We start from the raw sequence: 22,744 nt of genomic DNA on the forward strand, positions 1-22,744 counted from the left end.
CAGGTGATGATCAGTAGATTAGAAAGAATCACCGGTCGCCGGCTGGGCTGGGACAAAAGCCGAGAGCGAGGGGAGGGACGGACAGAGACCAGGACGCTCTGACCTTTTCCCAAGCGCTCCGGATGCCTCGGAGAGTCTGTCTAAAATGCGAAGCCGCTCTGGCTGCCCTCGGCTCAGAAAACGCCAGAGAGGAGGCCGGTGGTTAGAGGGGGAAGGAAAAAACCTCTGGGCCCCCGCCCCCCACCGCCCGCCTCGCGGAACCGGACGCGCCGCCCGGGGTGGCGCAGGGCCGCGACCCAGGGCCCGCCGGCCTGTGGGGGCCCGAGGGGTGGGGACCTCGTGGCTGCGACAGGAGGCGAGGGGCGGGAGAGCGGGGTCCAGCTGCTGACCCCGTGCTCCGGGTGGGCCAGCTGGGCCCTTGGAGAGGCAGGCGCGGCGCAGGGCGCACGGTGTCGGCCTGCCCCTCCCGGCGTCCAGCATCCTTCCGACCCCCCCCCCCCGTGGGTCCTCCCTCCCCCGTCTCAGCCCCGGGGCGCAGGGGCCGCTTCCGGGAGGAGCAGCCAGACCCTGCGACCACGTGGGCCCGGGCACCCAGTCCACGTCGCGCCCAGCCACGGGAAGGGGACGGACGCCTCCTTCGCAATGAAAACTGCCCCCTTAGGCCTCGCAGGACGAGAGCTTCTGGCCAGAATTCCGGGCCCTCTCCTGCTCCAAGCTCTCCAGCACGGGGCGGCGGCCGCGGCGGGACAGGCCCATCGAACAAGTCGCCTGCACTTGCTGGAGCACGGCGCCCCTCCCCCATGCGCGCCCCCGCCCGCGGGCATCCTGCGGGGTGGGGGTCAGCGCCCACCTTCTGGAAGGCTGAGCCCCGGCCCCCAGGCAGAATCAATGTTTCCTGGGCCCTCTCAGAGCGCAGAACCCCCACAGCCTGGGAGGCGCACCCTGAGTGGCCTGCGCCCCGTGGAAACTTCTACTGGAAGGTGGCCAGATGCTCCTCCCTTTACCTGGGCGCAGGGCCACCCGCTGCCAGTGGTTCCCAGCCTCACCGAAAGAAGAAGTTCAACGGCCCCTCTAGACACCAACCGCCACCCTGTCTGCTTGCTCACCCCAAATAGTTCTCAGGAGGAAAACACACTCCCCAGAAGGAACGGGAGAGAGGGAGAATTTGCATTTTGAGGATGAACTTATTCACGTCGATTCTACAGCTCGGTCGTGATGGACTTTTCCTTTCAAAAACGCATGTGTGTTTCAATGCCTAAAAGACTATTTAAATAAAGCACAGGTTGACCTCTCTGGGTTGAGCCGGGTTTGAGTCAGATTATATGACCCACCCCCCCCAATCAGGGATTCTGCAGGGGGTTGCTCTCCACCTCCTGAAACAAACAAACAAACAAACAACAACAACACAACAACAAAAAAGGCATCCTGGGAAATGAAACCAGAACAGCTGAGATCAAACTAAAGTGGGACTAGGTACCGATGTCCTGCTTAAGGTTAAGGACACTTACCTGTCTGGGTGAAACCTCCAGGAACGGTTATTTCATTTTGTTTTTTTTCTTTTTTCTTGGGTGGGGGGTTGTGGAACGAGCCAAACTGGTAATAGTTACTGAGAAACTATCTCAGATGCTCCAAATAAAAAAAAAGAAGCAAATCTGTTTCTGTTATGCCTTTTACAATTCCTTATTTCGAGGGAGAGACACACACTCACATACAAAATTTACTGGTTCCCCGGGGAAACGTTAAAACACATTTCAGGGCCTAGCTAAATAGAAATGCACTCTAAAAACACAGACACAGTATTTGGTTTTATCTGTTGCAAAAAAAAAAAATGTATTTGATTACTTGAGTAAAATTACAGTATCTCTGTTGTTAGTAAGTATTAAATGTTAAAGAAATTGGACCCCCCTTCCTTTCAACTTTCCAAGAAAGTGCATGTAACAGTCCAATTTTTTCTTCCATACCTAATACAAAATAAACAAACACTATACCTGCTCTCTTGATCAAGAAGCATTTGCTCTTGTAAGGAACATATGTACATTCTAATGAAAGTGATATTTCTTACTGTATATACAGAGAATCTACATTTTCTCCACTGAAGTTTGTTCAAGATGCTATACTTAGCAGCATTGTGAAATTCCAGCACAGGTCTTCTATTGTGAATATACCTACAAGGCAAAAATGTTACGTCTCAGTTTCAACTACCAAAACAACACTTGTATTTTTCTCTAGAGAATTCTGCGTGCTTATTACTGTACAGAAACCTATGAACATTGAGGACGACTCAAGTAAAAAGCACAATACGAATAGCAGTTCAAAACGGAAATGGTCAAATCTACCAAAAAAAAAAAAAAAAGAAAGAAAAAAAAGGCAGGTTGAATTTTAGAATCAAAATCAAAAACAAAAACAAAAAAAACCCGAAAAAACAAAAACCGAACCTTTCAAGGAACCACACTGTTCAGTCTGTACTCCTAGTCCCTTCCTTAATTCTGTTTTGAAACATTAGACAATGTGTTTGCTGATAAAATTTTCCAGCAGGATCAAAGTGTACATTTATATACAGACTTTATTGGAGATCTAATGCATCACGGAGGCATTGCATCAACACCAGATTCATATTAAACTGGATATAGAAAATAAGTTAATGCCAGATTAAGACCGCCTAGCAGGGCAACTTGCAATTGCCATAAATGTTACAGCAAGTTTACAACACTCTAGTCAATTAGTATTTAGTCCAAAATACAGAAGACCAAAGTTAAACGCTTGCCTTCTGTTTGCAAAGCAAGGTTATATCACTAATAAATAAGCTTTCTTAGAACTCTAGAAGTTGAACAAGGTACAAAAGAATGTCTTCATAAGGTGGTCGTTCAGAGAGATGCGGGCGGGAGGCGAGGAGGAGGAGAGGAGGCGGCGGCCGCGGGGCTCGCCGGGGACAGGCGTGCTCTTTCTCCCTCCGCGGCCGCCCTAACTGGTGACGATCTCCTTGCTGTCCTCCACGAAGCGCGTGAAGCGGAAGCCGGCGCCGCTCTCGCTGCCTGCCATCTTCTCCAGGCCGGCCAGGGGCGCCCCGGGCTCGGCGTTCTGGAGCTTCTCCAGGTTCCCCGTCAGCCCGCTGAGCGGCGAGCTGCTCCCGCTGCCCAGGCTCCCGGGGACCGGGGGGAGGCCGCCGTTCTGGATGACGGAGATCTCGTTGGCCTTCATGGCCAGCCCGTTGGACAGGGCCGCTGCGTACTGGTTCCAGAAGCCGGAAGGGTCCCCGCTTCCTGACCTTGCCGCCAGATCCTTCTGGAACATTTCTGGGAACTTGACGGGATTGCCTCCTAGAAACGTCATGGGGCCGTCCACAGAGAGCCGCCGGCCGCGCCGGGCGGGGGTGCTGTTCCACATGTGGGTGCCCATGTGTACCTGGGGGGAGGACACGGGGGGGGGGAGGGGAGAGAGGAAGCGAGAGGCTTAGTGGCTGAATCCGTCCCACCCACGTCCCAACCACAGTCGGCAAAGCAAGTGGCCTCACTGTCTGTCCTGATTACGCGCCAGACAGTAAAAAAGGTAACGGGGACCCCCACGCCCCGCGCCCGGGAGTACCGTGCTGGCTCTCTGCAGCCCCGGGCGGCCGCCCGTCGTCCTGGGCCATCGTCCCTCACTCACTCCTTTTATTACCCGCATTTAGCTTCTAATGGCCTCCGGCGAGCCAGTCGGCCGCAGATCGCTCCTCTCAGGGTTAGAATCGTTTAGAATCGTTACGTCCGTCCACTCTCATCGCGGTGGTAAATACTGTCTGACACCCTCTCCCCTACGAACATCCTTTTCAGATGCGAGGACAGTACCCCGCACCGACTGCCCACTGGAGGCCCCGCGCACGGAGGCAAATGCCAGAGAGTAATTATTCATCTCGCATTACTGGCAGCGATCTCGAGAGAGAGACTCTGTCAACAGAAAAATGTCCACAGGACGAGAGCCCAACTGTTGCTCTAGAACGCAGGCGTATTTGCTTAATTTCCAACACATATCAGTAGGAAGCGTTGTGTAATCAATTATCATAACACCCATTAGCAGAGGGGTGACGTTATGGTTTTCAGAAAAAACCAACCACGTGGCACTGCAGAGCCGGCGGGGGGCGAGAGAGAGGGGCACAGGCCGAGGCAGACGGCCATCGCCCGTGAGGCGGGCGGCTCGGCTCGCAGGCCGCACGGAGGCTCGAGGCTTTAATCAATACCCCGTGGCCAGGCCCGCCTGTCCTCCTCGCTAGGTGATGCAATTTATTTGGTGCACTTAGCGAGACAAGGGAGACGGGCTGCTGTTTCGCTGAGGTACCAAATTACTCAACGGCGGGCTGACAGCCGGCCAGCCGCAGCCGCAGCCGCAGCCTGCCCTGGTCCTCGCCACGCCCCCGACCTGCCCAGGCGCCCTCAATTCTCCACGATCGGCCACGTGCAGCAAGCAGGCCCCTGGCGAGGCCTTCCTCCCTGGCTAGCCGAGGGCATGCATCACAAACCGTGAAGGGAGAAGCGGGGTGGGGAGGGGCTGGCGGGCGGCCGGGCGGGGTACCTTAAGATTGCCTTTCGTTGTGAAAGCTCTTCCACAAATAGTGCAAGCGAAGGGTTTCTCTCCAGTGTGCGTTCTCTCGTGGATCTGCAGGGCGCTCGACGAGGAGAAGGTCTTGCCACACGTGTTGCAGTAGTGCTGTTTGGGGGTTCTCCTGGGCAGCGCTGGCATCAGGACCGAGGACGTGGCGGAGGACGGCGGAGGCCCGGAAGCGACGTGACCGGCGGGGGTGTCCTTCCCATCCTGAGGAGTCACGTGCACAAAGCCGTTGACCTCTGTTTTGATGAGAGATGACAGGGTGGTGGCGGGAAGCCCGGCCGCCGGGTTCTGATTGGGGCCGAGGTGGGAGCTGGGCTCGAAGAGCTGTGATGGCAGGTCTCGCATCTGATGTGTCAACATGTGCTGCTTCAAGTTACCCTTTGTGGAAAAGCCACGATTGCAAACTGTGCAAATAAACGGTCTCTCTTTGGTATGACTTCTGTAGTGAATGTCCAAGGCACTCTGACAAGCAAAGGTTTTGCCGCAAATGTCGCACGCGGTGTTTTTAAATTTACCCCGGTCTCTGAACGGGAAGAGGATCCCCAAAGAGTCTTCTCTGACGATCTTCTCCGTGTGACTCGACGTCAAATCTAAAGCCCCGCCGTGCACGGGGGTCGGGGACAGCCCGTTGGCGAACTCGCCGGCCGCTGCTCTCTGCGGCTTCTCCTCCACGCCGGGCGACTTGTGGAAGTCCTGGGTGCTGTTGGACGGGGACAGAGCCTGCATGGAAGAGGTAGACTCTGAGACGGCCGGGCTGCCGGCACTCTGGCTCTCCACGTCGCCGCCCACCGAGGACGAGTCGTTGGTCAGCACGTCCCCCTCCACCGACCCGTTCTCCACGGACTTCAGGCTGGCCTGCAGCTGCTCGGCCAGGCCGGCGTTGATCATCTTCATCTGGTTTTCCAGGGCGGCGATGCTGGACATCTCCAGGGGCAGAGGCGAAGAGGGCAGGCTGTCCTGGGACGCGTCCGCGGACCGGGGCGTGTCCGGGATGCTGCCCTCGGGACAGTCCTCCATGTTCTCGTCGGAGAAGGCGTCTAGGTCGTCGAAGGTCTTCTCGTCGAAGGAGCCCGTGTCGGACTCCATGGACTCCGGGCAGCCGTCGGGCACGGGCGTGTTGGGGATCTGGCCGCCCATGTGCATGCGGATGTGCTGCTGCAGCACCACGGCGTTCGTGAACTTCTTCTGGCAGATGGGGCAGGAGTGCTGCACCCGCAGCGGCGGCGCGGCGCGGTGCACGCTGTAGTGCGTCTTTAGGTTGCCCTTGGTGGTGAAGGCGCGCCCGCAGATCTTGCACTTGAAGGGCCGCTCGCCGGTGTGCGTGCGGTAGTGCATCTTGAGCGCGCTCTGGCAGCTGAGCACCCGGTGGCAGATCACGCACTCGTTGGGGTCGGTGGCCTTCTTGTCAATGTTCTCCACCAGCTGCTGCAGCTTGGACGTCTCGGACGCCTGGGCCGAGTCCAAGAGCCCCCCGAAAGGGAACTTGGCCTTGAACTGCTCGGACATGAGCGGCAGCAGGGGGTTGGTGAACGCGGCGGCCCCGGCGGGGCCGCCATCCGCCGCCGCCGGGGAGCTCAGCGAGCTGCCGCTCGCCGCCTGGGCCAAGCTGCTGTCTTCGCTTCTGCCTCCGGGGGGCAGCGCCGTGGACGCCTCGGCTTCCTCCAGGAGCCCACCCAGGTTTCTCGTGCCGGGCTCGGCGGCCCCGGAGTCACTTTTGACAGAGCCCGGGGGGCTGGCCGCAGAATGGCTGATGGGGATCGGGGCTGGCTCTTCGGTCTTGATGAAGGGCGTGAGGCTTGGCAGGGTCGGGGGCAGGGGCAGGCCGACCGAAGTGGTGAGGGTGGGCAGGACCGGTTTGGTGTCCAGCCAGCTGGTGACCGGCTTCTCCGGGGGAATGGACATGCCATAAGGGATGCCGGTGCTGGTGGGGATGCTGTCCAGGTGCTCGGGCACGGGGTAGGGGTTCATCTGAATGTGGGGGTACTTCTCTTTGTGGCGCTGGAAGTGGACCTTGAGGTTGCCCTTGGTAGAGAACCTGTTCCCGCAGACGTTGCATTTGAAGGGCCGCTCGCCCGTGTGGGAGCGCAGGTGGATCTGCAAGGCACTGTCGCTGCCGAAGACCTTCGCACAGAACCTGCACTTGTGTTTGAAGAACGCCTCGTCGGACGCGCTTTTCGCTTCGAAGGCGGTGACATTTGGTGGCTTGCTTTTTCTTGGCTGGGCCAAGGCGGACAAGGAGTTCAAATCCTCTGCAGTTGTCCCAATGTTGGGCAAAGGGCTGGGGAAAACCGAGTTAGCAGGGGCCGGCTGAGGTAGAAGTGGATTAGACGCAGGGCTTAGTAAGCTGCTTATTGCGAAAGCTGGTGAGGACGATGCTGAGACCGCCGGGGTGCTGGCGCGGGAGGCGCCAGCGCTCGGAGCCACTTTCTCCGAGGACGGCGTGGTGCCCGCTGCAGCCAGGACGTTGACGTGGGGGGAAGAGCCGCTGCTGGGTGGAATGAGGCTGTGGCCGGGACTGGTCTGAGGTAGCTGGACCGGGGGTAACTGCTTCACGCCGCTGATGCTGGCTGATTGGCTGGCGAGGCTCTGTGCTAACCCAGCCGCCGCGGCCAGCTGCTGGGATAAATGGGAGCTCAGTGTGGACAAGGGGTTGGCAGATGTTCGCAAAGTACCTTGAGACGGGCTGGAGGCTGGCAAGTCTGCGCTCTGAGACGCCAGCAGCAGTATCTGGTGCCGAATCTGCTCGATGAGCTGCAGCTGGTGGATCTGCTGCTGCTGCAGCGCCAGCAGCTGCTCCATGAGGGCGGGCACGGCCAGCTTGGCCCCCGCCGCGCCGCCGCCCCGCGCCTCCTGCGAGAACTGCGCCACGGCCACCTTGGTGCTCTGGAGGTTCTCGATGACGACGTTGCTGTTGATCACGGAGAAGTTGCCCAGTGTCGTCAGGTCCCCGAGTTGAGGTAGAGACGTTGTGATGGCTGAGGTACCTGTGGGGGCGCGGCCGCCGCCCCCCGGAGCCCCGCCGCCGGCCCCCGGGGCCTCCACCTCCATGGCCGCGGCCCCGTCAGGTGCGCGGGGCTCCGGGAGGTCGCGGCGGTCCGCCTGCTCGGTGTCGTTCGCCATGTCGTTCATCTGTTCCTCGGGGTGGTCGGAAGGGGGGCTGGGGGACGTTTCCGGTGGGGAGACTGGACTTTCATTGACGATTAAAACTAATTGATTTTTAGTACAGTTCTTCTTGTGGAGCAGAAGATCTGATAATTCAAAGAACTCGGCACAGCACCGGCCGCAGACGTGGGCGTCCTTGTTCTTAGGGGGGCGGTTTGGTTGTCCCTTCTCTGTGTTTCCTGCAAACATCAAAAGACTCAGGGTTAGGAAGGAAGCCAGGACACACACGGGCACCTGTGACTTCGAAAAAAAGAGGAAAAAGAAAAGAAAAAAGGAAAATGAAAGAGGGTCATCAACTGTTTTCCACCCGCGAAACTCAAAACTATTGCTCTTAAAACCAGTCAATATTACCTAAGAACATCCATAATTACATTTTAAGGGTGTTGGCGGAATTCCTATCCATCTGGTATCTCGGAGAGCCATGGCCTTCAGATAATCCATCAAAATATAAAATACTATGAACTGAAGACATTGGTGCATAATGAAATTCCATAGCTAAGTATTGATTTCCAATATTTTGTATATCTTATTGTCTACTCATCCAGAGAGGGTGCAGCAGCCATTCTGAGGACTTATTAGGTTCCTGAGTTTCTGTCAACCTTATTCATTTTCAACCGATTCAAAGATATCTGTGACAGTTAGTTCTGTCACTAAACTAATTTGTAGTCATTCAGGTTCCAATCAGTTGTTGACAAGGTGGGGGGGGGGCGGGGAATGCATATCACCAAGCTGAAGGCTGACAACTCGAAAATCACCTCCGGCCCCTACCTAGAACCCGAGCTGGGTCTGATCCGTGACAAACACACTTTAGTCACATCTCAGTAACAAATCCTCCAGACTGTTTCTCAAGATCCAGTTGAATACAAAAGAGAAAGCAACACACACACACACACACACACACACACACACACAATGAAGAGAAACACAATGACCATAATCCGTTACAAGGTCTGGCTGGCATCTATATATCACCCTGTGGCATGTTTATTTTTAAAATTAAAGAATGCAACCCTGGCTATCCCTCCACTAATCAAGGCACATATGCCACCAGCCTCCAAATAAGCAACATCATGCCTCTAAATATTTCATCAAAAGTGCTCTTTCTATCTATAAAACTGGCACAAGATTTACATTTCTGATTAAACATCAACTCAAAGAAGGATGTGCTGTTAAGTGGGAGCGAAGAAATAATTCTGAGTTTGGAGTTTGGAAATGCTTTGCCGGTCTCCTTGTCTGAATGCCTTTAAAAAACAGTTTGCTCTTAACTGTTATCAATTGTTTAGCAGATTGTCCTGAACCTTTCATTATAAAAATCCCTTTATTTCATGTTTGTTTCCACTGGTTGCTCAGATTTCTTCTCGCTAAGATCCATTTGTAAATTAAACATAAAAATCTCCAGCTCCAAGCTAACGTTCTATTCGAAGACAGGATGGCGCCCCATTGTTTGCCCAGCATGGGGAACACCAACTTCTGTTGTACAAATGGTGTGTGGTCATCTCCGAAGGCTGCGAAAAAAAAAAAAAAAACTGTTTAATTCAAGGATTACCTCCCTGCATGCTTTTCTGCAGAACTGAGTCAGATAATAGTTAGTTTCCATGACTTCCAAATTGAATCTCCCAGAAAAGTTGCAGGGAGAAAAAAAAAAAAAAAAAAGAAAAGAAAAAAAGAAAAAGAAAACCTAATTGCAAATATGAATAAATACAAAATCAAATGCTGCTTTTTCGGTAAACTTGAGTCAACTCAAAAGAGCCAGCCGTTGGCCTTTTCGTAGTGAACATCAAAAACAAAAAAACAAAACAACATACAAAAAAAAAAATCTTGAGTTTGTTTTGCATTCCAGAAAATATAATTAATACCTAAATGCTAACTTCTAAAAATGCCTCAACTCTATTTGCCTTGAGTGATGTTGAAGTTGATTAAACCCTGGTCAAGTATGCCAAACGTATGCGTGCTTTATTCACTGGGAGTGTTATTTGAGCAGCTAAGTTATACTTAACAAGCGAGCTTTCCTAATACCCATCTTTTAATCTCCACCAGGGTATGGTGCAAAATGCATTAACAGTACCAAACACATCTCAGTCGCAGCAGAAAATACCAGTAAGGATTCTGTTTTAATTTAATGTTTAATCATCCTAATTGGTAACCGGATTCCTATGTACATTCGAGGTGCTGTTTTAAGCAATTTCTGTGTGTCTCTCCCTGCCTTAAAATAATATAAACAAAATATTAAACGAAATTCGCTAAAGTTATGTTGCTTAACTTGGGACAAAAATAATGTGACAAAAATTCTGTTTAAAGCTTCTTATTTTGACAACCAATTTTAAATGATGCATCCATTTCAGATGCTTATTTTAAACTAGGAAATGCAATTCCTAATATATTCAACAGAAATGTTATTTCTTTCTCTTTGCACATTTCCATATGTAATGGTTATGTTTCCATCTACTTTTACAGCCAATTATGAAGGAACAAAAGCTATTCTGTTTGTTCACACATTTTCAACAAAATGCATTAAAACTATTATGTCAGCATGTTCTATTAAGCTCTGCATTCAGTGGAAAATACTTTTCAACCAGCTCACATTTATCAAAACATAAAGCCACTTTAAAACACAGTTTTGCTTGGTCAGCTGGGCTTAGACAAATAATGACAGATTCAGAACTAAATAACTAGCAAGGGAAATCAGAAAACTGACTTCATCAATTGTACACATTACAATGTAGTTGCTTCAAATATTTAGCACATCTGTGCTCACCATTAAAGGGCATTTTAATTCTTTGTAACTTGCAAACATCTGATATTCTCATAATATATAGAGAAAATAAAAAGAAGGTTACTTTACAGGGTTTAGCCGATTATTACTTTCCTGTACTCAAATTCTACATTTGTGCTGCTTCGAGACTCACTTGAGAATTTTCAAGTTTTTCAACCTGAATCTTTTTATATTTAGGATTGTGCTAACTGGACAGAAAATACAGATGCTTAAAAATAAAGGCCTGCTTGCTTCTAAGAACGAGATCGTGTTAAAAAAGCTGCCCATATTTCAGCTCAGATTTTCACAACATTTTATAATAAGCTGATATTTGATCGCACTGTAGAGTCAACTAATTTAATTTCCTGATGTTTATGAACATACCCCCCTCCAAAAAAATTCCTGGTATCTATTTTGATTTATTTCAAAAGCAGGTGTCGCTACACTGTAATAGTTCTTAACTTTAATTCTATCTGCATTCTGAACAGAATTCCAATGAAACAGCTTTAAAAAAACAAAACAAAACAAAACACAAGCACTAGTTTGAATCTTTAACTACTAAAGGGAATATTTTAAGTAGTAATAAGACACACACTCACACAAACTAAGATGTTCTAATTCATTTTTCCAACGGCTACCTTGTATTTCTCTGAATAAACTGTTACATAGGATTGCAACTGGTGACCCATTATAGTAAATACAGTTGCCTTGTTCCCTGTACTATGGTGAAAATAATATCCCGGTTCCTTTTCTATGGGTTTTGCATACAAATTAATTTTGTGATCTGGGTCAGATAGGAAGATTTAAGAAGTAGTGGTTTTCTAAGTATGCACGCACTAAAAGATATTTGGAATTTTCTGGGGGTTTGGGGGGAGGGGAAGGGAGGAGTGGTCTTACAGCTCCATCCAATTTATATGAAAATCCCCAAAGTCTTGGTTCTTTTTGTACTATTTAGGTACTTGATGCCCAGTTCATCATCTGAACCAAACATTGCAGAATAGGAGGCAGAAAATTGAAGTGTTCCAGGATATCTGTCTACTGAGAAAACAAAAATAAAACTATGCCCCACACAGAAAGGTTTAGCCAGCCAGGGGGAAAAAAAAAAACCCCAAAGCAAAACAAAACACTACTACCACATTTAGTTTTCTGTTTTGGAGGTTCTCAGAGAGAGCCTTCACTTACCTCCCCTTACCTAAGACAACATTCACATTTTTAATAGAACCTCTTGTGATGGTGGTTTTGGAGCCTGTAATTTTCGCAGGCTGGTCCTTTTCGTGGGCCAATTTAGAAAGGCTATCACAAACATTTTTGATTGATTGGTCTTTTATCTTTTATCTTTTTTTTTTCTTTCTTTTTTTTTTTTTTTTTTTACACAGACCTGGGAAAAGCCTGAACCTGACTATCCAGCTTCGGATTCCAAAGAAATTTTAAACACTACAACATATGCTGTGCATATTTTCTGTGATGTCTTAAGTTTCCTCTACGTGATATGCAACCAATGACAAAATTTACTGGCACCTTCGAGTTTTCTCAGTGTTCTGACCCGGATCTGTGTATTCTTCATGCAAGAATACACGTGAAATCTTTGAAAAAAATAACAACGCGGACAAGACACTCATTTTAAAATACTGATACGAACCCACCGAAGGTACATGAGAAATGAAAGGGGGAACTGTCTTCCCCTTGGATAAATCAAACTGAACACTAGATGGGGTTCCAGTTGCAAGGGTTTGTTCAAAAACTTCTTTGTGGCTTTCCTATTCCAGTGACGCGTAAAAGAGAGACTCCTTAAGGCGAGATCTAACCTTCAACTACATAAACATTGGCAAAGGCACAAGAAACTAAATCCCTGTTGTTTGAGGGTAAAACTGAGCTATGGGAACTACCTGTCAATCTTCCCCTTTGGGGGTCTGGCATCTGAGGGTGACAGGGGAATAAGGTTAGGAAAAGAAGCCAAGCTGATAAGGTGAAACTAAAATAAACTACTAACTTCCTGCTAAGTGACTAGCAAGACTCAATTTGGGGGTCACTGGGAAGATACTGAAGGACATATTATGATCTGGACCTTGTCACCTTTGCATGGGAGGGGGCTAGCAAAGGTTAAAACAGCCCGACACATCTAAGTTTTCTAAAGCCTGGCACACAGACTTTTTTCTTTTGCGGGGGAGGGGTGGCGGTTCTTAGGATAATTTACCGTCTCCTTTGCTGAACTGCTAAATTACTTCAGTTTGGATAATCTAAGAATATTCTGGAAGGCATGGCTAGCTGCACCAGGATATGTCTTAGAAAAACTGAATTAAGACGGCAGGAGAAATTTGGTTCTGGTTACTATACAGACTTTGGCTTTTAACAATTTCGAAAAAAAAAACTTAGAAAACTACTAGTCTACTAATTTCTTCCCCAGATTCCCAGTGAGATTTCCACATTTAAAAAATGTAGGTTTCTGCCTTCGAAAGGGTTGTTGGTACAGAAAACTTGCTACCTACAAACATAGAAAGAAATGAAACAAAGTCCCCTAAGAATTACCTATAAATTGGCACTTGTGCCCATAAACTATGGGAGAAAGCTGATGTAAAATGCACCACAAAACATTCGGTATCACAAATCCGCTTTCCCGTACTCTCTCCCACGTCCAAATGTACTTTGCTTATTTCTGTGTGTGTTTTTTTTAAAACATTTTAGGATGTATGTACAGCCAGAAGCAAACCCCCAGTTTGCATTTTCTTGTTCAGAATCTTTCCTTATGCCGCAAACTTAAAATAGGCCCGATAAAACATAAATTCTTTCCAACTGCCTTATCTTGCAGGTGTCGGTTTTTCAAAAAAAAAAAAAAAAAAAATGCAGTTCATCTTAGTTCTCTGTAACCTTTTGGGCCCAGAAACCAATGTCCTGCCGTTAAGCTGCTCACGATGAGTAAATTATTTTGGTAAATAATAGAATTTCAATATTCATATAAATAAGAGGAATTTTGATGATACTTTGCATGACAGTGACTGTTTTATCTGCAGTGCGTGATGTTTTTATCTTTCTTCCAATATTATTTTTTCCTCGGAAAAAAAAAATGAGCACCAAAAACACTTTCTTAATAAATGAATGGAGTCTGAATGTGGCATCCATACTGCTACAGGAATCTTAGAAGCACCACTCGACGGAAAAAAAAACCCCACACCAACACACACACACACACACACACACACACACCCCTGAAATCCAAATTTCAAGCAAAGAATCCACGTACAAAATCATTAGGCTCCAATATTCCCTTTCCTCAGAATTGTTTCTCTCCATAAATACTTTTTCCAATGGCAGTCATCTTCCTACAAGTAATTCAAGACTTGTTGCATATCATTTAAGAGAGAAGTCATGTATTCGCCACAATCTTGGTTTCACAAGAAATAGAAAAATCCCCAGATTTATTTTAGGCTGTTTCTGGTATTACAGCTTCACTGAAGTAGAATTAAAATGTGAACACTGTAAGATCAACCCAGCAACCTCCTTTCCTCCAACTTGCTCCCATGAAGTTCTCCGTGTGGCTGTTTAGCATGGCCGGGGTTGGACTTGTACACGCGCACACGCTCAGACACACACATGCACGGTGCCCAGCACAGCAGCCTTGGTTGCCTACAGCCTGGGTGGGGGGGGGGGGGTCGTTTTCTCAGGGCTGCTGGAACTGGGGTCCACAAACTTTTCTAGGTTCGACCTCAGACGTTACAAAATCTGAAATGCTAGCACAGGAGAGCATCAAATAGATCTGATTTGCTATGTTCCCATATTTCATTTACCGCATTTTAAGAACATTTCAAGATGTTAAGAAAAAGGAACCACGTTGCTCGAGGTCTGCCTTCTGAAATGTAACAACCTCTCGTCTACGTAAAAAAATAAATAAATAAACAGAACCCCCAAACGCAAAGCAAAACAAAAACCCAACAACTTCTTGAAGCGTGCCGTTGTGTGCGGAGAACCGAGGCGGCTGAGTCCGCTGCAGAAAAGGTAGTGACTTTGTGAAGGTAACTTTGGGACGTGTCACCCGTGCCCGGTCCCACTTATCTGCCAGCGATCCCCAAATAAAAAGAGCTGGAGTGTGCAAGGCCCTCCTGTAAGTCAGACCTTGAGGAGGATTAGTTGTGTACTAATATTATTACAACACACTAAATCCTGTAACCCTGTTACAGAATCCACCCTCTAGGCAGCTTCTCCCAAACTTATTGTTCAACCATGTAAAAAAAAAAAAAAAAAAAAAAAACCGGTCATAACCTAAAACCATTACTACCAAGGAGAAAGAGGGGGTGGGGGAAGGTGGGAAAGGGGCCGGGAGGGGAGTGTTTCCTCCCGCGCCCGGGGCAGTTTACTGCTTCTTAGGACAATGAAGCTGCCTTTGGGAATAAAAAAGGAAGAAAAAAGAAAGGAAGAAAGTAAAAGAAAGAAAAAAAGAAAGAAAGAAAGGAAACTTGATTCACTTAATTAACTTACCTCAAAGCTTGAATCAACGAAAAAAAAAAACAAGTCTAATAAATAATAATGGTAAGAGGTGGTGAACCCCTTTTATGCTATGGCTTTATGAGAAGCCTGAACTATTAAAAATTCAGGATTTAGAAAGCGACACGAGAAAGGCAAAGATCAGGCAAGCATCGTTCCTCCGCGAAGCCTGAGTCTTCTTTCTTTTTTGGGGGAAAATGTATAAAACCGGTACAGATTTACCAAAAAAAAAAAAAAAAAGACTAAAAAAACTCTTTCTTCTCCAGTTTGTTTGGCGTTTCCCATATTCATTAACTTTAACAGTATCACGGTGCGGAAGGGCTCACTAGAAACTTTAGGAAAGATGGGTGTGGGGGCGAGGAGGCCACGAGGAACCAGCTGAGAAAACCCGGGAAACATTCGCAGCTGCTGCAGCGGCCTGGGGTCATTTCGCCTCGATTTCCCTCGCGTACCGGGCTTCGCCTGGGGCGGAAAGCGGGGGTCGGGGGCTCTTTTCAGCGGACTGAGAAGTCGCAGAGACTCTGGGTAAGGCTTGTTGCTTGACAAAGTACTGGGGTGGGGGGCAAATCGCGTAAACAATTTTTTCGATCGGTCTCAGTGCTTCCCAGTTTCTTAAAAGGACCCCCACCCCCGACCCACGCCAGGGGTTCCCTTCCCGACTGCCAGGCGGGGTGTAGGAGCGGGGTCCCCCGGCGCCTCCGCGCCGGCCACTGTGCCCCGGCCTCTGCTGGGAAGCAGGCCTCTGGGGAAGGACCCGAGCGCGGGGCCCGCGCGGCCGCAGAGTTCAGTGGACAGAGGTGGCGATCTCAGGGCCGCTCCTGAGCCCCGTAGGGGTCCAGAGCTCCCTCCCTGGTACCCCAAAATGCCTCCCGGGATTGCAGCATCCCGAGAGACCCCCGGAGCCGCGGAGCCCGCGCCGATGCCCGCGAAAGCCCAAACCCGGCGCCGCTCCATCGCGGGCGGCGCGGGGCCTGGGAGCTCGGAGCCGAGCCCCTAAACCGAAACACTCTCGGAGACCGGGAGGCATTCGAGGTGTCCTCCGTCCGCGCCCCGGATCCCCTGCCCGAGCTCTCCCACTCTCGGCCGTCACTGCCTCTCACAAACTTTGTTCTGGACTTGTTCATTCCCCCCGGGACTCCGCAGTGGTCGCCTGCCTCGGGTTCAGGGGGACCCTCCTCTGGCTGGAGAGTCCCCCAGCCCTGGAAGACGACCACGGCGACTCCTGGGACTGCGGGGTGCCTCGACCCGCGGCGGGCGCAGGCCGGATGGAAAGAGTTCTTGGGGCCGGGGTACCACGCGTCGCGAGGCAAGATGCGGGGAGAGACGTGGGCAGCGGGACCTGACGCCGTGACCCCATCCGCCTGCACTGGCTCGCGAGCGGCCGGCCGCCGAGGTCCCCGGCGACCCCGCCGCGACCCCAGCGAGTCAGGCGCGGGCGCCCCGACACCGGTTCCCATCTTCTTGCAGCTCTGGACCCCCAAAGGCACCCCACGCGGGCGGCGCCGGCCCAGGTGGAGCGTGAGGGGGGGCGCGGGGAGCCACCTCCCCGCGCTCCGGGTGCAGCGCGGAGCACAGAGCCAACTTCCTCCGCGCCGGCAGCTGGGCCGGGAGGCCGAGGCCCGGCCCGGGGCCCCGGGCGCGGCGCGCCCCGGGCTCCGCTCCCCGGAGAAGCCGGCCGGCGAGCCCCCTCTCGCTCCCCCGGGGCGCCCGCAACTCCGCACAGATCCTGCCGCGAGCAGTGTGGGTGCTTGTGCTCGCTTGCCCCGGGGCAGCGGGGAGCCCGGCGAAGGCAAATTGAAAATTAAAAAGAAGAAAAAAAAAAACCCAAAAAACAAAACCCGCGCCGAGTCGCCCAGGCGATCGGGGCCGCGGGGGCGGCGGGCGCGGGGACCCGCCGCGTGTGCGTGGGTCCGGGTGTGCGTGAGTGTGAGCGCGCGTGTGTGTGTGTGTGTGTGCGCGCGTGTGTCCGCGGCGCGGGCCGGAGCACTCACCATCTCGCCGGGGGAGCGAGGCCACTTCGGGGTCGGACTGGAAATGTTGAGGCTTCGCTTGCTTCCTCCGCGACATGCTGGCTCAAACATCAGCTGGGGCAGAATAAAAAATTACTAAAAAAAATCTTCTCAAAATTACGGAAATCGAGCGGCGGCGGCGGCGGCGGCTCCCCCCGCCCGCCGGCCCGCCCGCCCCCTCCCCGGCTCCCCGGCCCCGGGCGCAGCGCGCATGTGTCCTGCTATAATTATGATTATCAATAATGCATTGCGATTAATCATAGAGGGGCTCTTTGAAAGGCGATTGGCACCGGGCCAGCGCTATTCAAACCCGCTCGCCTTAATCAATTAGTTCGTGATTTGCTGCAGACCCCTGTCTCTCCGCGCGCTGGCCCAATAAGCCGGCCGCGGGGCTGGCTCTGCGCGCCGCGCCGCCGACACTCGGTTAACCCTGTTCGCGGCCGCCCGGGACTCCGCGGCCCAGCCGCCGGGGGCCGGCCTCCTCGCCTCGCCTCGCCTCGCCTCGCCTCCGCGCGCTGGGCGCCCGGGCCCGCGCCCCCTCCCTCCAGCGCCCCCCCCCACCGCCCCCATCCCAGGCCGGGCCGATCCACATTAGCATGCCCTCCCCGGAATGAAGCCTCCCGGGCGGGGGGTGGGGCCGGGCGGCGGGGGCCGGAGCCCCGGCTGCGGGCGCGCGGCGAACTTCCCAACTCGGGCGCTAGGCGCGCCGGCCCGCGGGGGGAGGGAGTCCCGTGGCGGGATTGGGGGGGCGGGCGGAGGAAGTCCCGTTTCGTGAGTGTTTCTTCGTTTCTTTAAGAGCTACCAGAAAGCAGCCCACCCCCACCCCCATAAAAAAAAAAATAAGCGAGTGGGGAAGAGCCAGCCCCACGCCGGTCCGCCTCCCGCCCTCGGCCCGGCCTCCCGCCCGCTCGCCGCCTGGCTCGGCGCTCCTTCGCCCCGAGTTCTCCAGCCCCTGGATCCCGGGCTCGCGGGGGCGCGGAGAAGAGGACCGAGGAAAGGTTTGGGAACGTGATGGGTTGGGGTTTGGGGGGAGGGGCAGCTCCCCCGCCACCCCGGTCCTCCTCGGAGGGCCCCGATCCTCCAGCCTTCGCTTCCCCCCTCGCTCCCTTTCTCTACCTCGGACATTCCCAGGACAATTAGGGCTGAAGTTTTCGGGAGAAGCAGCCCCGAGCCCGTGGGATAAGGGGCGGCCCGGCTCCGCCCAGGACCCCTCCCGGACCTCCCCCCCGGCTGCCCCGGTTGGCTACAGGGCGCGTCACTCCGCGGGGAGGCGGCGGCGGCGGTGGCGCCTCCGAGCCCGGGGCGGGCGGAGAGCAGCGACCGGCCTGGGATCCGAGTTCAGCTCCAGCCGGGGGGGAGGGGAGGGGCCGCCGCTCGCCCTGCACGCTGCCACCCGCCCCTGGGCGCGGGAGGCGCGGCCCAGCCCGGCCGGGCCCAGAGCGAGGCCAGTCCCCAGGACCCCCGGGCTCCCCGCCCGGGGAGGGGGCCGCGCCGAGCCGGGGGTGGGGGGCGGGGGTCCCTGTCCTTCGCCGTTCGGCCCAGCGGAAGCTTGCAGCCACCTCTCGGGCACTTGCCGAGAGCTGCACCCAAACTTTTCGCTCGAGCTCCATCTCCATAGGCGGGGAAGCAGCCTCCCTACCCGCGCCCCGGAGCCCCGAATCGGGAGCCCGGGCCCCGCGCTCCCCGCGCTGGGCTGGGGCGCCCGCGAACCTGAGGCTCCGTCCTCGGCTCAGCTTAGCTCTTCCCGCCTTCGCGCCTCGGGGTCTCCTCGCTCCAGGGTTCCCGAAGTCCTGCGCCCGAAGGACAAACTAAACTCGGGTTGAGTGATGGGGAGCGAGGGGGGGGGGTGCAGATACACAATCCCTGCCCTATCTCGCGATCGGGAAAGGAGAGGGCTCATAAGGACGCCCCAATTCCGGAGCGCCCTGGAGTCTGGGAAGCGCCACGGTCGGTTCGCGCGAAGTGGGCACCCGTCTTCCGAGCGGACTTTCGGGTGCTCCGGTCCCTTACCGCGCTCTCTCAAGTGACTTTTTTTTTTTTCTCTTAGCGTCTTTTTTTAAAAACTCTTAAATCTCTTGCGTGTGGGCGAATGTTTCTGTTTTCCCTGCCCCCCCGCCCTTCTTACAACTTTTTCCCTTCTTTCTCCCTGTCCGCCCTTTCTTTCTTCACCTTTTTCTCTTCTCCCCTTATTTTTCCTCTCTTCTGCCCTCACTCGCTGGCTCGGTCACACACACACACACACACACACGCACACGCACACACACACGCACACACCCTCCGCCTCGCTTCGCCTTTCTCCCCGGGTCCTGTTGGTTACAGTAGATTTTGATAAAAAGACAAACGAAGCTATCAGTGGGGCTGAGGTTGAAGAATGAAGATAATAATGTTTCCTTAGGTGGTGCTTCAAATGCCATTATTTCTCACTGAATATTTAAAGAGATCCCTCGGCAAAGATGGATCTGCGTGCTCCCGGGGTGCGGGCCGCACGCTCCCCCCAGACCTCCGGGGAAGCGTGCCAGAGTACGTGTGGACCCCGCACCCGCCTCGCCCCGCAAACCGGCCCTCGCGGACACAGCCGTCCGCACTCCCACAGGTCCACGAACGCGTCCTCGGGCACTTGCACCCTCGTTTCTCTGACTAAGCCCGCGTTGGGAGCCGCCCGCGTCGGTCTCTACCAGTCTTGGCATGTTGAATGTCGGGGCCTCGGGGCACCGCGTGCGGCCAGGAACCCAGCGGAGCCGGCGGCCCCGCAAACGCCTCTTGCCGGGACGCGCCGCTGGCGCCGCGGGAAGCTCCCGGGGACGGCTTCGCCTGTGTTCGTTACTCGCTCTGCGTGTGATTAAGCTTAAGGTGGGGGGTGCGGGGGAGCTTTTCCTCCCCCTGAACACTAAAACAAACAACCAAACAAATGCACACGCAAAAGCAGCTTCTGGATAGTTAACTGAAAATGGGCGAGCAGAGACTAATTGCGAGGATCCAAACTTTAATAACTTCTTTCGTTCTTCCGCGTCCTCGACGGCGTACGGGCGGGCGTTGCGCTCCGCGCGCCGCATCCTCAGCTAATTTCTTGTTTGTTTTCTTTCCCTCTGTGGCTCAGAGAGAGGAGAGGGGAGGTGGGGGGGGAGGGGAGGAGGGGGATGGTCGGAATGGCGGGGAAAGGAGAATTGGTCTTTATTGTTGATGGCAATACATCAATTACGGGCCATTGTCTCGGGCCCAAGTTCCAAGGGTCGCTAACGCGGCTCAGCGAAGTCAGGGCGAGGGTTAGGTTTCGCGTGCAGCGAGGCAAAGAAATAACTAAATTAATAAAAAAAAGAAACGGAGACAGAGTAGGGGTTGGCTTTTACTTTTGTGCGGGTCGCGAAAGAAGGCGGCGAGTGCCAGTGAGGTGCCGGCTCTGGAGCCCCTGCCACGCCTCGCTCACTCGCCAGACCAGCGCGCTCTCCGGGGGGCCGCGCGGTGCCAGCCTTGGGTGGGGCGGCTGCTGGGGAAATCGGGGGGACGGGGCTCGGACTCGCCATTCCCACCAGAGGGCCTGACACTGTGGGGCCGAGCCACGCTCGAGGATGGGGGTGGCCCGAGCGAGAAGCAGCGGCCGCGCCAGGGTCGTGACCTCGTGGGCCGACAGGAACCGCATCGGGGGACGCACCTGGCGACTGGTGCAAACTCACATTTTAAGGGCTCGATGCCTGCGTTTCTCCCCACACGTCCCTCGGGTTCCCCAAGACCTAGAGCGTCTTTGGTAGGTTGGCGGGCGGAAGGGCTGTGTCCCCAGGCACAACTGAGTTCCCAGTGAAAGGGGTTCCGAGCCCCTCTGCTTCATGCCGATCCTGGGCAGGGAGGAGGGTGTGGAGCCTCCCCGTTTGGAGGCCTGGTTCTTCCACCCGCAAAAACATCTCATTCCGGCCCAGCCTGACCCCGGGGTCTGGGATGGAGCCTGGAATGAGGCCTGGCCTGGGCCCCGGACCCTTCTTCTCTTCCCTTGCGCGTGCGTTGGGCACCCAAGACACGAAGGATGCCCCCACGCGCTCCGCCCGCGCCCCCCTCGCCCTCCTCGCCCCAGTTTCCTCAGCCCCCAGCCCCAGGCCCCCGCCGGCCCCTGGCCGAAGCTAGATGGGCAGTAGAGGAGGTTTCGTTTTCTTCTGCCAAGTGAAAAGCAGCGAGAAGGCGACCACGGCGCACCGGGGGGCAGGGGCGCAGGCACGGCGATGGTATCGACGTTATTGATGGGGAAACGTTCAGCCGGAGCCGCGAGATCAGGTTCCCAGCACCCCCCACCCCGCCCCCGCGGAGGGGGGAGGGACGGGGCGGGCGGCGGCGGCGGCGTGTGTGTGGGGACCCGGCACCTGGGTGCACGCGCGTCAACCGCCGGGTTTATTTGTGTTTTTCTTGTCTGAAAGTTTGGGGGGAAGGGAGGAAGACGAAGGATTGAGGTGCAAGTACCTAGTCCTTAGTACCCTCTCCTAGGATGGGGGCTAGAACGGTGGGAGGATGGGGTGGGGGGAGGCTAGGAAAAATGACGGAAAGCAGAGACCAGGACGGGGAAGCCCAGCTCTAGGCTCGGTGCTCGTTCCAAGCCCCGGGAATTCGCTTTCCTGGGAGTTTCAGAAACTCCTTCCTTAACCGAACTGCTGTCGCTCAAATCCTAACCTCTCCTTGGCCTCTGCAGAGGCATGGAACCCGAGGCCCGGAGGCGCAGGCTCTGCGGGCACCCCCAGCCCGGGTGGAGTCTACGCTGTGCGCCCGCGGCGCATTCCCACTCTGGCGGCCAGGTCCCGGCGGCGCAAAGGCGCCCTTTGGTGGGGACTCCGCCGCCCATAGCCGAAGGCTATCTCCAGCCTGGCGCCTGGGACCGCGCTGGGACTAGGCGCCCAGGCGCCAGCGGCAAAAGCAGCGGTGGCGAGCGGAGGGTGGGCCTGGTGATCAGCTGCTCGCATCCCGGCCGAGGGTCCCACACCGCCTGCCCGCGCGGCGAACTGCGTCAGTCTCTCTTGCGGGGCCATCCCCACCGCCGGCGTTTGGAGACTGTCTTCGCCTGCGGCCGCAAGTGCTAGCGCCTGCGATTCTTAGGTTCTTACTTTCCATCCACGGGAGCGTCTTGCACTTAAATTCACTGCGCCCCGCACGCAGCCGAGGCGCAGGGGTGTCTGGGTGTAAAATCCTCCCAAAGGAAGTGTCTCGAGGTAGAGAAAGTGGAAAAAGACTAATCGAATTTACAAAAAGAAAACTTTCACTTCTTTTTGGTTAAAACCCCCTTTGCGGTTTTGAGAGAGAGAGAGAGAGAGAGAGAGAGAGAGAGAGAGAGAGAGAGAGAGAGAAGGAAATTATCTCCAATGCAGTACAGTGCCGCTAATTTCTGGAACCCAGTGATAAGTGCGGTGTCCAGAAAACCCAGCGAGCTCATGGATTCCCATTTTCAAGCTTGAGAAGTAGGACTTTAGGATCCAGTGGACAGTGATTAGTTTGTGGGTGTCATCTATTGGAAAGAAGGTGAGATCTGTGAAGCCCTGTACCGCTGTGTGCATTTGGGGGTGTGCCTGGGGGTTCTGCTAGGAAACTCATTTTCATTCATGAGCAAGATCCCCTCAGATGACCTCCCCATGGGAGTCTAGATAAACTAATTTATCTAGATTTCTTGCAAATTTCTTGCAACAAACTTTAAGAGAATTATGCTCTGCTTCTTTCTCTCGCAAAATATCCCTTTTTAAAGAATATTTTAAAAATCTCAGAGATGTGAGTCTTGGTTTTATAAAAGGCTCGTGTG

General features: G+C 53.8%; 1 protein-coding gene and 1 long non-coding RNA gene across 6 annotated transcripts in view; one reads left to right on the forward strand and one right to left on the reverse strand.

Annotated features, from left to right (window-relative positions):
- Positions 1-1,804: 1,804 nt before the first annotated feature.
- Positions 1,805-18,149, reverse strand: SALL1 (spalt like transcription factor 1). Of its 4 annotated transcripts, none has more exons than XM_016147558.2 (4): positions 18,097-18,149; positions 16,963-17,055; positions 4,546-7,922; positions 1,805-3,402 (listed from the first exon to the last, which is right to left on the reverse strand). In XM_016147558.2, the coding sequence occupies exons 2-4, from the start codon at positions 17,036-17,038 to the stop codon at positions 2,962-2,964; spliced, it is 3,894 nt and encodes a 1,297-aa protein (XP_016003044.2). In that variant the 5' UTR covers positions 17,039-17,055; positions 18,097-18,149; the 3' UTR covers positions 1,805-2,961. The 4 variants fall into 4 exon arrangements, with proteins under 4 accessions (XP_016003044.2, XP_036087158.1, XP_016003043.2 ...); XM_036231265.1 differs by lacking the exon at positions 18,097-18,149 and adding an exon at positions 8,115-9,248 and having other exon boundaries at positions 16,963-17,089; XM_036231266.1 differs by lacking the exons at positions 16,963-17,055; positions 18,097-18,149 and adding exons at positions 8,115-9,248; positions 14,966-15,076 and having other exon boundaries at positions 1,810-3,402.
- The window catches only part of LOC107512241, a 35,102-nt gene continuing 27,763 nt past the window's right edge, over positions 15,406-22,744 (forward strand). The window contains exon 1 of one of the 2 annotated variants that reach the window (XR_004954191.1): positions 15,406-15,496. This is a non-coding gene — a long non-coding RNA (uncharacterized LOC107512241). The remainder of the gene's footprint in view (positions 15,497-22,744) is intronic. The other variant, XR_004954190.1, reaches the window with a different exon arrangement.

Source organism: Rousettus aegyptiacus, unplaced genomic scaffold (genome assembly GCF_014176215.1).
Source record: "Rousettus aegyptiacus isolate mRouAeg1 unplaced genomic scaffold, mRouAeg1.p scaffold_m13_p_14, whole genome shotgun sequence".
Classification (NCBI taxonomy): domain Eukaryota; kingdom Metazoa; phylum Chordata; class Mammalia; order Chiroptera; family Pteropodidae; genus Rousettus; species Rousettus aegyptiacus.